This window comes from Sinohyriopsis cumingii, chromosome 19 (genome assembly GCF_028554795.1).
Source record: "Sinohyriopsis cumingii isolate HCF-2022 chromosome 19, ASM2855479v2, whole genome shotgun sequence".
Lineage (NCBI taxonomy): Eukaryota > Metazoa > Mollusca > Bivalvia > Unionida > Unionidae > Sinohyriopsis > Sinohyriopsis cumingii.
The window spans coordinates 47290897-47308537 of record NC_142979.1 but is presented as its reverse complement, the minus strand read 5'-3'; the positions used below and the strand labels follow the sequence as shown (position 1 = coordinate 47308537).

The 17641-nt window shown below is 37.4% G+C and overlaps 1 protein-coding gene across 1 annotated transcript in view; it reads right to left on the bottom strand.

The window, feature by feature from the left end:
- The window catches only part of LOC149775649 (uncharacterized), a 46099-nt gene that overhangs the window by 15038 nt on the left and 13420 nt on the right, over positions 1–17641 (bottom strand). The window contains exons 3-6 of the mRNA XM_089943221.1: positions 17242–17277; positions 16116–16136; positions 3942–3986; positions 194–235 (exon numbers count right to left, since the gene is read on the bottom strand). Of these exons, the coding sequence (XP_089799347.1) occupies positions 194–235; positions 3942–3986; positions 16116–16136; positions 17242–17277 (144 nt within the window). The remainder of the gene's footprint in view (positions 1–193; positions 236–3941; positions 3987–16115; positions 16137–17241; positions 17278–17641) is intronic.

The window sequence follows — 17641 nt, the reverse complement described above, 5'->3', positions numbered from 1 at the left end:
AAATTCTAAGAAATATTTTCGATAAACATATATACCTAGTGCGAGTTTATATGCAATAAACAGTCTTAAAGGAAACGAACACGAAAAAATGGATTACTTGTTGTATAAAGAAGTTACTTTAATGTACAAAGAACAAATGTTTAATAGAAAGAAGCTACTTTTATGTAGAAAGAAAAATAGATCATGTACATACGAATCCATGTCATAGCTCACTTCCTCTTCTGATGACGCGACTCTAAAAAGAAAAAAAGCTGGCATTGAAAAATAATCAGTAAGGTGTGATTTTATGAACAGAGACCATCGAATGTCAAATTCTACACAAGAGCATTGGTCATGATCGGAAGAAAAGGTAACAGACAATAAAGCTCTAAAGGTCTCGTAGACTACCTTAGGTTGGGGTGGGGTGCTCCCAGTATTATCTTAATTATTACAGAAGACCCACCCTGACTCGTCTTTGTTAGTGATAGAGATGCAAAGCGATGCCGACAGTTCAATTACTGAATACACAAACGGTGGAATTCAAATAAACAACAAATTTAATGCCATTCAATAACAGAGAGTCCTTCCTCAAATGAAATTCAATATTCAAAACCCTATCACTCGTCTTTCACTCGACCAAGTGACGGCCTATTTCATCATCTGACTTTGTGTCATAGATTTTCCTCCTGTCCTGTTTCTACTCTTCTGTAGTATTTCTTGACTGGTACCCAGTACCCCTTCAGTCCAACAACACGTCCTTCACCCTTCCACTTCCTCCACTTCCGTTCTTTCCTTTTCTTGTCTCCCAGAGACTCGGGACCAACTGTGTCAGGGTATTTCCCTTGTCTGTCTCCTACAGCTCCTCCGGTCCCTAAAAGCTTCCTTGCCGTAATAGATTGCGACAATCGAGCATATGAGACACTGACCTGTCCGAAGCTCCTTCGTAATTCCCAGAATAACAATGTTTCCAGCCAATTTCTAATGACGTCGGAGTAGCTTATAACTTCCTTATGTAATTCCCGCAAGATGGTTTAGCGACTACTGACGTTTAGTTTCAAGACACTAGATTTAAACTTGCGATTCCAATGGTGGCCACGCCTTGCTCAATTCCGAGTGGATGTCGATTCACCCATGGTCTACATAATTAGCAGACATTGCCCCCTCCCCGGCAGTCTGTCAAGGGTGGATTTACGACTCCCACTTGATGTTCCTTTGAGCCCAACACCGGCGATTCATGCCACTTACCTGCGAATCGCACGCAGCCAAATAAGGCGCCAGTAACAAGTTCATATAGCCATGTTATATACAACTGGCTTCCCACCCGTCCTTTTGATGTCGGCTTACACAATAGTAACATAAGCCGGCCGGCCAGCTGGGTACACATCGCTTTGACACTCATTGTTCGCAAGGCTGACACTCGCAACATTTATGAAGCGAATAAATAGCCTCAGGGTCTAGCATATACATGTTGCAATCTGACTATTGTTCCTTACTATTAACACGACAAAGGCCATTGAATACGAAAAAAAATACAAAAAGGAAACAAGGACAAATAATTCTGGATGAGCATACCAGATACTTGAATAATGAATACACTCAGTTCGATCTGGAACAATTTTCGATTTAAAAAATGTTGCTTTATTGTATAAAGAAAATCATAGCAGAAGCAAAATGAACAGTTTTGTTACCTATATCATATTTGAAACTCCCCACGCCCAGTCTCCGTGATCAGTTTTTGGATGTGACAAGCAACGTTAATACGGGTAGTACTCTTTTCACATCTGATGAAATTTTACATGACGGTTTAAGTGAATCTCAGTCGTGTGTACACACACACACACACACACACACACACACACAAACATATATCCCTCTCTAAAATGACCCAGATTTTCACTTGTTTTGAAGGACACTAGAGTGGCGAGAGTGGACTGCCTTTATTGTCACGCTTATATGTACAGAAAAATTTTAACTACGTCGTATCTAGTCATGTTTGTTCAATATTTAGGAGACTGTAGTCTATCCACGCTATTGTGCGCCAAGTCTTTCCCAGACTTCATAACACTACGACCCACTTATGTGAAATATTATGTTATATCCATGGTCGGTTGTAATAAAATACAACATTTGAGCTATTTACAAGATGAAAGCTCATTGGATTTAACGCGCGACATAGTTGCAAACAGTTTGATTTTATACCTGTAGAAATCCGCTTGGATCAGGGCTATTTCTGCCACTGAGAGATCAAATCAACATGGAACTACTTTTGACCAAGACTGATTTTTTTGTCTCAGGCAATCCGATGGCCCTATAAATAGAACGCGATGACTCTTCCGTTGGTAACTATTCTCACACATGATCCACCGTGAAAAAATCAGAAAATAAGCGAAACCATTTCAGCATTCAGAACTGGCTGCAGTGGTAATTTGTAAAGTCCATCCAACAGTAGAGAGGTGCCGAGCTCAAATAATCAAGTTCTTTCTTGGCCATATTCTAGATCTGCAACCTCGAGGTTTATCTGTATAGGCCATGTCGTCATGTCTCTAATGTATGCCGATAGCTGTCGTTAGCTGCCGTTTGGTCCACCACATTTATTTTCGAAAAAAGGATTAACTGAGAAGTTTCGAATGCATCGAACCATTTTTTCATTCGCAACTTCTCAGTCTTTTGGTCGATCCAATCGTAGCAATAATTGAAGTGGTTCGATTAGATTTCGGGTACTTTGTATGATTGTTCTGTAAATTACTGCGCCCACATGCATTCAAGCCACATTTTTGTCTCGCAGAAATAACTCAGGTGGTTCTAGTGCCTATTTCCATGTGAGCTGTTACCAAATCCTTCCTGCATACGTCTGCTAATGAGCGACTGATATGCTTTTCAAACAATATTCTTTGCAGTACATGTCAAACTCCACTTCCAACAACATTTTCAGACTGAAGGAACTGTGCAAAGGGGTTCGATAAAGCGTTTGGTTGAACCGTAACATAAGAAACATTTCAAGGGTTAGGGAGAAATTGTATTATGGACAAACATTTGTTTGAATATACTTCATGAAAAGAATAAAAAATCAGCATTCGTTTGGAATTGAATAATTCAAGAGGAAGAATTTCATTTTCTAATTTATTTTACAAACGAAAATTCATTTTCTATTGAAAATTTTAAAATTGATTGCTGGTCAGGCTTTCAATGAGTGCTCGATAGTGTTACCTGGAGACAGCTAGCATAATTTATATTAAAAATCAATTGGCAACAATCTCGATGTTTCTGTTTTACTGTAGATTTACTTTTCAACTTTGTGCATACATGTAAACATTACTGATAATTAGAAATGACAAAATAGTTGCAAAAAAGTTATTATTTTCAATGAAAAGAGTTTGCTATGTATGTTTTATTCGAAGATCATTTGGTACAGTTGCATACACATGAAGGAGGCCAGGTGTAACACGTTATTTACGATATGGTGTATTTCCCTAAATTTGTCTTTGTTCGAAGACATTTTTTATAAAACATCGATTGAAGAGTAAAAAGCTAAAAAATATAGAAAAATAATGATTGAAAGCATCAGAATTGATTATTAATTTTGCTGTGTTCATTGAAGCATGAACATAGGGGCAAAGTACAAATGTTGGTGAATTACCTAATTCGAGCAACGCAATAGACGTTAAGCGGAATATCCTAATTTTATCGCTGTTTGTAACTTTTGCGATTCTAAAGGCATACATATCGTCTTTCATGTCACTATAATTATTTATGTTTCATTGGGTCAAGTCAGCAGAGTTTCATCAATGTATAATTTTGTTGAAAATCCAAATAGCTATACAACTATTCTCTTCATGTGCGGCAGATAATGCTTTGAGGCAAAGTGAAGAATCTGCACGAGATGATATAATCTGGGAACTAGATGACCTACACTAGAGGCTGTATAAATAATCTGAAGTGGAACAAATATTGAAAATACATACGATTCCGTATAGTGTTGTTCTTCCTCTATTAGTGGCGGAAGGTATCTAAAAGGAAAATATTCGACATTGAAAAAAATTGATAAGCTGCATTATTTTATTAAAATAAAACCTCAAAATGATAATAGCTATACATATCAGAAAAATCCGTTGACATCGGGACGAAAATTCAGTTAATAACGATAATAATAATGACATAGTTCTGGCTAACTATACCTGCAACAAAAATAAAATAAAAAATAAACCACCGTCTCTTGCGTCTGATGGTTAAATGTGTTTTGCAAAATGATTGAAAGCATTTTGGTCAAAGATAAGACGAGTACAATTGGTGGAGGAAGAACCCGAGAAAACCCTGGAATTAACCGCCGACCCACGGGGAGCAACTTGGTAAGGTTTCTCACACACCCACATTGGCCCTACTTACTACTCCCACATTGGCCGATCGCGAGAACAATGCAGAGAATATAGCGTACCATTCAAGATTTTCACGCTTTCACTTATAGGAAAGTGTGAACTACATGAAATGTGCCATTTTTCTTGGAAAAATTGAATCTCAAGAAAGAAAAGTCCAGTTTCGAAACGGGTGAGCTGAGTTGGATTGACTGTTGTCCTATAAAGCAAAGTCCGAAATTCCAAAATTATATTATAATTTTTAAATGAACGAGTTTATGTTGTGCTGAAAAGCATTTATTGGACGAGACTCCAGAGGCTGTTATTTTCGTTTTGTTTGGATGTTATTTTATCTCTCGAGCTATTGATGCTTAAAGATAATTCAATAACAAAAGTTCGTCTACAGCATTTTAAGGAACCAGTAGTCAGCTCTCCTGAATATCCTGTGGGATCCTAATTTTGTATGTATATGAAATTAGGAAATATCAAAATATGTTACTATGTGATATAATTTTGGAGGTGAACAGGCTACAGTTACCTTCCTTATGTATATGCCTTTTAACTATCCAATATGCACTGTTGGCGTCAATGTATATAACACATGCAGATGAGTCAAATTAATTAATTGAGCAATATGTAGTGTAATAAGCAGTCACATGATACAAATGCAAGAATATGATTGGTTAATACCACCCACATGAAACATTATGCATCATTTTGTATTTTGTAAGTAATGTGGTAAGCGTAACCAGGAACTCGATTTGGCCATGTTTACGATTAATCCTGTAATCGCATCCATCACCCACTGGGATCCGTTTCGCTGAAATTTCTCAATAACCTCAGCCACTTGTTAGTAGAGCGATTTTACATTCACATCGTCTGCATTAAAAAGAGTACGTGGTCTTGTAGCAAAATTAGTTTCAGTTTCATCTTCTGGTAGTTTTTAAACAGCACTTACACGATAATATCAAATGTAATACAGCGATGCTCTTTTATCTGAGGAGCTAAAACCCTCTTCATACCCGTTTCTGATCTAGCAGCGATATCATCGATCGGAACAGATTCTTATAAAAAACCCATACAATTTCGTATCAAAACCACCGAAAGGCCTTGAATCGTTGTTTGATCTCCATTACAATACAGTACAGGTTTTATTTAACTGATTATTCACCAATTTAATTAACTCATGAATATTATAAAATGGTTACAGAGTATACCAACGATGATGTGATGAGATCGTGGCCTTAGCTAATAAGGAAATCATTTTTTTCCCCAATGTGCCTGAACCCGATGACTCGTGGGAACATAACGGCAGTGTCCCGGTTTACGCCGCTCATGAAAGACCGGTACAAAAATATAAACGACAGTACCATATCCGAAATAAATTCAAATGCTCAATTCTACCGCGCCACAACGAGAGCAGTTTTATCTTTTTAACTATATCGCATGCAACCCGCTTGAGGACGATATGAAATTTATTAAATTCGATTATATGTTTAAACGCATTTTTTAGGTGATGAACATGTCACCCAATGCCGACAGGTAAAAATGTTTCAGCGGCTTACGATAAAATTATTTCTGCTAAGATCATGCAGTAGGCATTAACACCTAAAACGTAAGCATGATCTATAACTTAAGGTCATTAACGCTGCAGTCGAGATCCACGAATTAAATTTGACCGAATAACCAATCCATTTAACGAGAGATTTTTTTTTCCTTTGGTCGACACTACTTTTTCTATCCCGAAAATTTCTTGGTCGGATATTTGCAATTCCTGCTCGTATACAGAACCTTAGATAGGCTTTTCCACAGATATTTTTCAATGTGGCGTTAAAACGTTCGATCACTACCGCTTTACCTTGGTTTTGAATGCTGTATAGAGTGATGTTATTTTTAGAAGCCAATCCTAAACGGTTTTGTTGTGAAATTCGCTGTCATGATTAACTAATAGTTTTGCTGGCTTAGCAACGGTGCCTATAGCCGATGCTAAAGCCTCAACGATGGAATCTCCTTTATTATTTTGTAATGGAACAATCCAAACATATTTGCTGAACACATCAATGATATTTGGTAAATATTTGTTCTTATCGTAATTACATTGTAGTCATATCAAATAAATCCGCTGATTAAATATCATCTACTCCCACAGCAATAACATTACACCATGGAAAATGCTTGAACATAGGTTTATGGAGTTCTTGTGCAAGTTGAGTTTGGTACTCATTGATGCCATTGCTTCCACCCACGCCCAATTTATGTTTACCACCTATGATTCCACGTCCTTGAGTGCGGTCGACTAGCTATTTGAAAGTTTTGGGTTTCAAATCGCATAATACGTTTAACGTTGATCTTATCACATCTAGCTTTATCATCCTAATAATCCCCGTTAACATATAGCATGCCTTATCCCAATAGCGTCTACAACTCTATAAGCGGTGGCTGATCGTTTCCAATGAGTTGTTTTTCTAGTGGATTCCAAGGTCAGCAGTACTTATTTCCGGGTAATGTCCGACACCTTTATGGTCTAGGACTTTTATGGATGTCGATCCCCCCCCCATACTTTACGTCCTCTGAATTTGACACAAACCCCTTCACACATTTCACTCTATCCTGATGTCATCATCGTATCCCATCCACGTGTTAACATGCAACATGATGCATGATTTAAAATCACATAAACGCTTGGCAAGCACCTTTAGGCAATACCCGGGATTTTTTCGCGCTAGAATCTGCACACTGATACCAAAAAATCATTTTACGATTATTTTTGTGGTGAACTCCTCCTCCGCTGTATTTCCTGTTCTCGCTCTGCACCGTAAATACCGCGAATAACTCTTGGTCAGTTTTGTTATTTTTCTTGTATTTGAGCGTTCGTTCCTGGCAAAACCACGATTGGCATATCCAGTTAATGAATTGATGATGATTCTATTTACGGGCTACATCATTACCTTTAACCGCCTATCTGCCTCACCCGCTGATGCTCCTAATCCTGCGGCTATACCAATTGGTTATTAATAATAATAATTTTTGGTGCTAAGGTCTTGATTACAGGAACTATAACTGAATCAATACCTGTTCCATCTCGGGTACTTCCACTTGTGGATTGACCGGAAATGCTCTGATTTCCACCGGTACTTTTACGACGACGCTGTGACATTTTTATTTTTATATTTTGGTGAGATGCGCACGTGAATTCAGCTAACACCGACGTTATAAAAAATGTGTTTGTTTCCGGTTTGGTCTACACGCCGTTCCGCTAACAGAAACGCAACGAAAACAGGGGCCCCGAGTGGCCGAGTGGTCTAAAGCGCTCTCCGTTACGGATCACTGCCATCTCACCTCTGTCTGCGGCGGTTCGAGTCTCGGATTCAGCCAATGTGGGTATGTGAGAAAGCTTGCCAGTAGCTTCTCGTGGGTCGGTGGTTCTTTCCTTGGGTTTTCCTGGGTTCTTCCTCCACCATTAATACTGGCCGCCATGTATGGCCTATCGTGTGCTGAAAAATGGCATTAAACCCCACAACAACAACAACAGCAACGAAAACATGGTACGGGAGTTCGCTGCTTGCATTCGTGGCCACTATCCACGAGTTGGTGATCTGAACCGCCGTAAACTGCTGCATGTACACTCGCGTCTGTTCAAAATATAGCTGTTTAGTAAATTTGACTAACATCCATTTTAATTCGTTGGCATAAGTCACTAATGGGGTAATTTTAGGCATCCATTACGATAACCAACGCAGGGTAAACTGACTATATCCATCTCCTTGAAGTTTATGCATGTATTTCGCTGGTGAATCTTGCTCGAGAATCAGTGTGTGTTTACCGCGGCTTAAAAGTGTAAATATCTTTGAGCGTCGGTCAAAGTACGTCGGATTGCAAATCCGTTAATGTAATTACCTGTACGAAACTGAGCCTTAGGAGGTAACAAATCACTACCATGTTTTAAAATCGTTTCGGGACATCATACTGCTTATGCTTGGTGTCAGTATGGGTGCACGCAGAGCACTATGCACATTCCTCTCTAAATCAGATAAAATCGGCTCGGATTGTGCTGAGAGTTTTGCTGTGGGTTTTGGAAAGGCGTGTTGTGCATTCGCACTCACCTGGTCTAAAATGACAGCATGAGGTTTCTCCATAAACGTACTTGCGATATTTTGGTCGACAGCTTTACCTGGCGCACTAGCTTCCCCGGTCGCTCCCGCTTCAGTGGATTCGAGAGCGCTCGGTGCCGATAATATCAAACTAACCTGAAGCTTTCGTTCTCACGCTAAGGATTTCATCAGCAGACTGGCTGTTAATATCGCCGTTACAATCTGCCGCTTATCTGGGATAATCTGGTAACATTGCTGACCATGCCATCAAGCGATGCTAACAGTCAATAGATTAAATGCTTCTGCTGATGAAGTCCCTGGCGTGAGGACAAAAGTTTCGGGTTAGCTTTCTCTATATTGTTTGTGTATGTTGGTTGAAAAGTTCAAAACAAAGTTAGATCTGTATAATATTACAACACAGTTAAGCGTTTGCAAACGTATATATTTATAACATTTTTTCGTGGTGTTAACGGATCTACGGAGTCTCACTTTACAAAATGACCCGTAAATCGTCTTTTGATTTCTTAATATAGGTCTTTTCAAAATTTTCGATACTTTCACACCGTTGTTGTTGAAATATTCCTCTACTTTTTTATTCTTTTGCTCTTTTTCTTGTACTATTGCAGATTACCCATATCAGCGACAATTTTTCCTCTTTGAGTATAGTCAGTCTCACCATGATATCGTCTCGTTTCGTACTAGCATCGATTATCTCGCGATAAGCTGTTCCTGTTTGGCGTCTGCAGCTTTTCCGATTTCGGGTATGTTTGCAATGTCCTGCTTCACATCGTGACCCATCACTGTACTGCCTAGCGATTCAGTGATGGGTTTAAAGAGATAATGTGCACATCACGCTGAAATTCCTATTTCCTTATTTTATCTTCCAATACATACTAACATAGCGCCACAAGTTGTTCTGCAAATTTTCTTAAGAAGTCCCCACGTTGACGTTTGGATTTAATTTTCTCAGATAACATGTTTATATAATGACAGCGATGCATAACAAATTACCTGCCTACTCCCAATCCGCATAAAGGTGACATGTTAAACATGCAAGGAATGGACAATTCGTCTAAACCTTTCCGATATTTTTCAGGGATAGTTTTCAGCATCAAGACAAAACATCATGAACTAGTGTCTAGAACCCGAGGTTGCTGCTTGATAACAATCCTTGAACTCTTTCGATGTGATCCCGCTATAATGATCCCTCGAAATCAAATCGATATGCCTGTTATCCAAGCCGGAAAAATCCAAATACCCAGTGTTTCATCGGATGTATTTGGGCACGTCATAATATCATTGCTTTAAGTAAATATTATTACAAAGTTTAAGGCGCGATAATGAAAAGCACTCTCAAATTTTAGTCATGTTATCACGGTCGATCTTAATATCGTGAAATACGATAATGTTTTGTTGGCCATTTGAGGAAAGCTCTTCTACTGGGACTACTTCGTCCGTTCGGTAATCATAAACACAGGATCTCTGTCGCCGGTATTCAAAGATAACGAGGCGTAAAATATGGATAACATTTCGTATTTATCCTGCTGAGGATTTAATATGTAAATCTTCACCCGGTTGTAATTAAGCGTGTTGTTCAGTAATGGATTCATCAGCAAACTGGTTTTACAATCCGCTAATTGAAAAATCATGATTATCCTTCTTTTTTCAGGGTATCACTAGAATCAAAATTAATGATGCTCATTTCGTATCAAAAATGTTGTACACAACATTTGCAGCCTTAATAGGATCTGTAGGATCCAAGGATGATTCTGAAATCGATAAAAAAAATAATGAATCGGTCGGGGGACACTATAAAAAAAAATGTAAATATAGAAAGTAATATCATTAGTGGACTGCAAACTAATTATCCCTAAGCAGTAAATCACGCTACCAGATGTCACATGTGAAAAAGCTGGTTAATACTAAATTAGCTTTAACCGGAGGCAGAAAGACGGGCAATTTAAATATGGACGGAAGATCATTATACGGTTTGGCCACAACTTCAGTTAAACCCTGACTATTTTCTTTCGAAGCTGTTTCATTGAACCATGTCGAGGTGGCTCCTGCGGACGAAATGAATACAAAAGCAATTCCGTGACCGGATCGATCACCATGAGCCAAGATGGGACTATTTTAGGTATGCCCACTTCTGCACCGGGTTTAGACGCGACTGTGGCGTGTTATGGAAAATTGAAAAATTAAGCTGTCCGTAAAACAGGGAGTGATGTGCTTGTGAGAGAATTCATCATCGATAGCGATGGTACTAACAATTGCAGTTTGCTTGTGTCCACCGGGACAAAACTGCTCGTGAGGGATTATCCACTCACGATGAATATTAAACATAATGTTGACACACGCTATTAATATAATACCTGGCACATTCCTATACTGTCCGGTAACACCGGTAGATCCTCAGGTTTTCCTTTTCAGCTCCATCAGAGTACTACGCTTCTAACATGGCCTATTTCGTTATTGATAATCCTTTAGTCAGATCAGCTGGTGGAAACAAATGGGGCAAGGGTGGCGTCATCTCTAATATTTGGATAAAGGTCTTAATCCCCGATCCATCTCCATCTGGAAATTTCATGTTCGAGGACGGCATAACGGCATTGAACGTATTCTAACTTAGAGGAGGATAGCAGTGTGGTTGTGTTCCATAACGGTACCACCGCAACAGGACTGAACACGCTAGAATTTCAGGCGCCGTATTTACAGGCAAAATAGTTAGCGTTTAAACTCAAGGCGTTACATCAGAACCTTTTTTTTTTTACTTTCGATGATTTAGCATACAATAAGATGGCCGAAATTATCAGGATCGCAATCGAGCTTTATTAGTTGTTGCTTGATGATGCTTATCTCCAGGATGCTTTTTATGCTTACAATGATTTGCAGGTGCGAAAAACAACCAGCGTGTTCTACGTTGCTATTACCAAAAGTGAGAATTTCGGCTAAAACGTCGCCTGCCGTTGCCCACTTGGAATTTCAACGGATACCCAGGCAATATCGTTGGTCTCTGTGAGAGAAATGCGGTATCAACAGCTACGATAGGCCATCGAAAAATATTTTGCTGCATACATATTTTGTAACGACTGAGAGTCTACTCGATTAGCAAACAATACGCGATATCGAGAAAATTGTTTAAATGAACATAAATGAACTTCAATCTTGTGTTGTGGACGCTCTCGTGAAAACCGGGTATATTAAACGACATAAATTAGCACGGAAAGAACATGATGACGCGCATAAGAAGGATCATGAATGCATGGTACAGGTCGTCGTTAAAAAACATTCGCGGCAATAAAAAGTTACGGGATCATGTGGATAAAAGAATTATTTTTCATCAGCTGGGATTAGAGTACGAGGATGTGGATACATTCGTAGGGGTAATGGCGCTAGACTATACAATAGCTCATCCAGGTTGGGGTGATCAATCAGCAGCGCGAGAATTCAACCCAGCCAAACGAGAAGCACAAAAATCGCTGAAGCGTATTAATCCTCGTGTTACGATCGTTAACTGCAAAGTAAATTCAGATAATGTAGTCGCTGATGTGGACTTTGATAATTGTTTTACGCGCATGTATGTGCTATAGGATACGATGATCTTCTTTCTGAGATCACTAAAATCAAAGAAAATAATTTTGGTGATGTGATTCCCAGTACGGAAAATCATTCAGGACAGTGACCTGGACGTGAGCAAATACATCACGAAAATTAATCAAATTATACCAAATCTTCTTCGAAAGATCGCATGGAGCAATATAAAAGATGAGGCCTGTAATCGAGTCTAATCATATTGACGAAAATCTTTTGCAGGAGGACCAGCACGAATTTGAATCTTATTATCGTTATTACCACTGAAAAGTTTATGTTTATAAGCTCGCTTACTGGTATTACCGACGTGTTTGGATGGTATTATCAGCAGCTCCTCTAGCGGCAACAACAGTTGGGGTGGTATCCGCAGGAGCCACAGCTAATCCTTTCAAGTTGCGGGTTGGTTTTACAAACCATGTTATAAACGATTGAACCCAAATTAGAGGCCAATAATTCTTTTTAGCGCCAAATACGATTTTGAGACCTAAAATATCATTTTAAATAAAAATTAGATCGTATTTGAGAGGAGCTCAGCTTGATATTAATCTCCTGATTAAAGAACTAAGAACCTTGGACGATATTATGCTAGATCTCACGCAAATATCATTAAGTAGATTTGAGAAATGATACGACAACCTAATCAGTCACATTACTGTACTTGTCATTGCGATTCACATCATACTTGGAAAACAGAGAAAGCTTAAACGGCATGTAAGCGGTCATGTTTTTATGGGGACAGATCAGGTCGAGTTTGGCATATTTTAGAATTTGGGAATCTTCGGTGTACACATTCTCACCGGTCTCTAATTTTTGATGGAGTAAAAGTAATAGCGAATTTTCATCTGAGCACCCGTAATCCACCCTGTCATTATGCTCTTCCCCTCCCCCCCAACAAAAGTTTTTGTTCTCCATAAGAGGGTCTTCCTTGTAAATACCAAATCGCGGTTATGACTTTTTTTTTTATAATGCGGAGAAAAATCAAGTTGTTGGTAAAAACATTGATGTTGTTGTTGTTGTGGGGTTTAACGCCATTTTTCAGCACACGATAGGCTATATATGGCGGCCAGTATTAATGGTGGAGGAAGAACCCGGGAAAACCCCGGAAAGAACCACCGACCCACGAGAAGCTACTGGCACGCTTTCTCACATATCTACATTGGCTGAATCTGAGACTCGAACCGGCGCAGACAGAGGTGAGATGGCAGTGATCCGTAACGGCGAACGCTTTAGACCACTCGGCCACTCGGGGCCCCGGTAAAAACATTGAAAACAGCATTTAATATTAATCATGGGGATACAATCGGGGTATCGGGTAGGCCGGATAACACTTGTGGATAATAGTACATTGGCATGATTCCTACTCGCTTCGCAAATATACATTTAAATTTTAATAATAAATGTCATCTTTTGCGACTTTAAAACCACCAGGCGAATACCTGAAACCTAGAGTGTCATCGATGCAAATATCATAACCAAGCATACTACTACCAAACATTTTTTTGGTGTATTTTCTGAGCACAGGCTCAAATAGAGACCTGTACAAGCACGGCAAAGTTGTATAAATACCTTCAAAAGATAATTTTTTTTATCCATCTCAGAATCGATATCCCTAAAGGGGCATTATCCCATAATCGTGGCTAATTCAGATACTCCGATTCTTGTGGTCATTAAATCTACCATGCGGAAGATTTATGTTTTTTTTTAATGCGGTATATCGAGATGAAATCGTTAATATGCGGATGCAAATTCATTATTATTATTATTATTATTATTATTTTATTATTTTAGAGTAAATTAAAAATAAAAAATGCCCCAGGACACTTACATCACTGACGTCATACTTCAAAATACTGAGACGCTCGACTAAGCGATGGCTATGGCTTTCAGAAATAACATGGATTTCTATGTGGATTTCACTTTAACTAATGTGTAAATTTAATTAAATTTTTGTAATTGTTTTCAAAATAAATACCCTTTATTAAGCAATAAATTTATATGCTTTTTGATGTAAATTTAAGTTCTTTTTGTCAAATAAATTCAAGAATTTGTTACACTTATTTAACATCTTGTTCTTCAGCTGGTTACATGGGAATAAAATGATATCTCCACAAAAATCATTTCGTTAATTCTTTCAGAATGGGATAAAACCGTTTGCCGTTACGCATTACTGGAGGGGGAAACACAGAAGTAATGTAAAAGAACATCACGTCCATTGGTGCCACATATCCTTTCCATGACTGTAGTTTAAACAGGAAAATACGTAAATTCTCTTATATTATACAGAGACTACATAGTTTGTAGTGGTCAATCATCTGCCAGAGCCTTATGGTTCCAGTCTTTCCGATTACTCAGGAACACACGTGAGTAATGCTGAATCAAGAAGAACAGGTCATTTCATATATAACTTGTTTTTGTCCTACTATAACTACGATATTAAATGGCCATACAAATATTTCAGCCAAACAATGGTAAAATACATTTCACACAATATATAAAAAATGTTACAGTTTTAAATATTAATACAGTTTCTACCCTTATCATATATATATATATATATATATATATATATATATATATATATATATATATATATATATATATATATATATATATATATATATATATATATATAAGATTGTGACCCGTAGCAAAAATAATACATAATGTTTTTATAATTGCAAACTGGAGCCGTATTTACTAGAGAATGATAATGAGACGAATTCAGAATGAATTATATGATCACCTTTCGTCGATTGATCAATCGTATATTTAAAGGTAAACGACACGTTAATAGGACATATCATGTCAACACAACAGATCAGCATATGTACGGTTAGGTCCCTATCTTCCGTGCATTTAGATTAACCTAATCTTAAGAAAATTGGTTTTGTAGTCGCTATACCACATATGGTTATGGATAATGCGCACCCAAACTACGTTGGATTAAAATCACAAGCATAACGAACAGTATGTTCTCTGATCTGATTGCGCATTATGCTACGGCAGATGTGGGTTTATTTTTTGCACACATTAGTAGATATTATGCAATATTATTATCATTAGTTACCAACATTAAATTCACACAATCAGTACGAAACCTAGTTGTTACTCTGGACAGTACTCTCACATTGCACCAACATGTCATGAGCATATGCAAGGCTGCATATCTTGAGCTGAGACGCATCAGCTCAATTCGCAAATATCTTTGAGCTGATGCCACTAAAACACTTGTGTATTCATTAGTACTTTCAAGACTGGACTATTGTAACTCAATTCTGTTTGGTTCATCTCAATATTTACTCCAGAAACTTCAAAACGTTCAAAACACAGCTGCTCGGATCATACTTAGAGTACCACGATCAGAGCACACCTCCCCGCTGCTCTGTACCCTACGTTGGCTATCCATTCGATCCAGAATCAAACACAAAATTTATTCTCTGTGCTACGTTTCACTGTCGGACTCTAGTCCAACATACCTATCCGATCTCACCCATGTGTACACACCAGCAAGATACTTACGCTCCTCTTCAGACAATCGTATACTCATTATTCCCACTATGAAAACAAAGTCTTATGGACAGCGTTCTTTTGCATACCAGGGCCCAGCAACGTGGAATGAATTGCCCACTGAACTTAGACACAAAGACACAGTGATCACATTCAAGAGGGCTCTCAAAACTCACTTATTTCGACTGCAAGAACAAACTTAAAGACCTAATAATGTTTCCTACCTGAAATATTCTCAGCATGTTTTTTTTTAAAACTTTTTAAAATGTTTTTCTAATTTCATGGTGTTTGTTTTTGTAATAATATTATTATATGCTTTCTATCGTATAGGTGTTGTCTAATGTTGTAAAGCGCTTAAAACGTCTAAAGATTAGGCGCTATACAAAGTCCTCATTATTATTATTATTATTATTATTATTATTATTAATTATGATAATTATTATTATATTGTTAACATAGTAAAAATAATATTATTAATTAATATTAGTGATTATATTATTATCATTATGTCAAAGCTATCAACAAAGCAAAAACACCTGAGACCTTTAATCAAACTTTAACGACTGTGTGAATGATGAATCAACTAAGTCATACATACTGTAACTGAAACGGACCAGACCTGAAATGGTACAGAAAAATGCAAGTGATACAAAAATTTTCTCGACATTATAAAGAAAGCCTTTTTCCCATCATGAAAAGTCGGTTTAAACAACGAAGAAATAAGGATGAAAATATTTTGTTACAGTCTGACAACACGATAATTGAGTTTAATCGACTAGATTATCTTACTAGATCATTAACCTGTTAGACTCTGTATCCAGAACAATTTTAAATATATGGTAAAAACAGAGACAAAAACTGATGGAACATTCGTCGTTTGGCGTAATATTGTTGTACATTTAATGGTGCACTTGTGTACATTAATGGTGAAACAAATTATTGAGGATATCTTTGATTATCTCTCCTATGGACCACACTATAATCGTATAATTATTGAGATGACCTCAAACTGTATATTTGTAGTCATAATTGTGAAAAAACGAGTGGGTCTAATTGATATTTTTGATTGATAATTATAAAATGACATACAATTATGAGCCGAAAAAGAAATATACCTAAGTAAATAAGACACTTGCTATGAAAGGGAGTATTAAGAGACGATACCCTCATGTCTTTGAATTGAAAGAGTGTATAATGCATGCAAAATATTTAGGTACATTAATAGATAATGTAAACCATTTCTTTATTATTGACCTTGGGGATATGAAAGAAAGTGTAATTTCAATGGTCTCGTCCCATTAATAAAGGTTCGAGATGAGCCAGAAGCCTACTTGACTATCATAATACAGCAAGACTCTTGAAGCAAAACCAAACCAAGACAAAAACAATGCACATCAATATCGTGAACGATCTATATACATGGAAACCAAAGTGTATAGATACATACCGCACACATTATTGCAAAACAAATAGATCTGTATTTAATATCGCATAATTCGTGGGCGGCTGTTGTTCACTTGAAATGACACGGAGAACAAAAGCGTCTGAGTTGTCGCGGTTGCCTATAGAATGCTCGTTATAAAAATATAAAAAACCCACAACGTGATGATTGTGGCAGAACTATTTCAATGTGCTTTGAATTTAAATAAAAATATTTAAAAGGACAATACAATTTACATGAATGTTATTAAAATATCGTAATAATGAAACGATTGTCCACTCACCTCGTTCTTCTAGTCGGTGTTCCCAGTCGATTATTTCTGAAAAAAGAAATTTCTTTTATATATGTTATTAAAAATTTGTGTTTTCATATTGAGGCCTATATCACTGGGATGAAGAGATCGTCAAACATGTTATGGCTGTAGATCCTGTAGCAGACATTCATGTAATGAATAAGATGATGACATCATAAAATTACTTAAAACAAACTAGAATCGACAAAACGTAGGAATTAAACAGTAACAATTTAAACAATAGTTTTCGACATGAATCGTGCATATCGTCAGTGACTAAATTTACATACTCTGCTCCAGTTCGATATACAGCGTTATCCATACTGTATCGGTTAAATATAGCTGTTTAAGTGTCGGTTTTTAATCGTTTAATCGACATTAACTGACAATC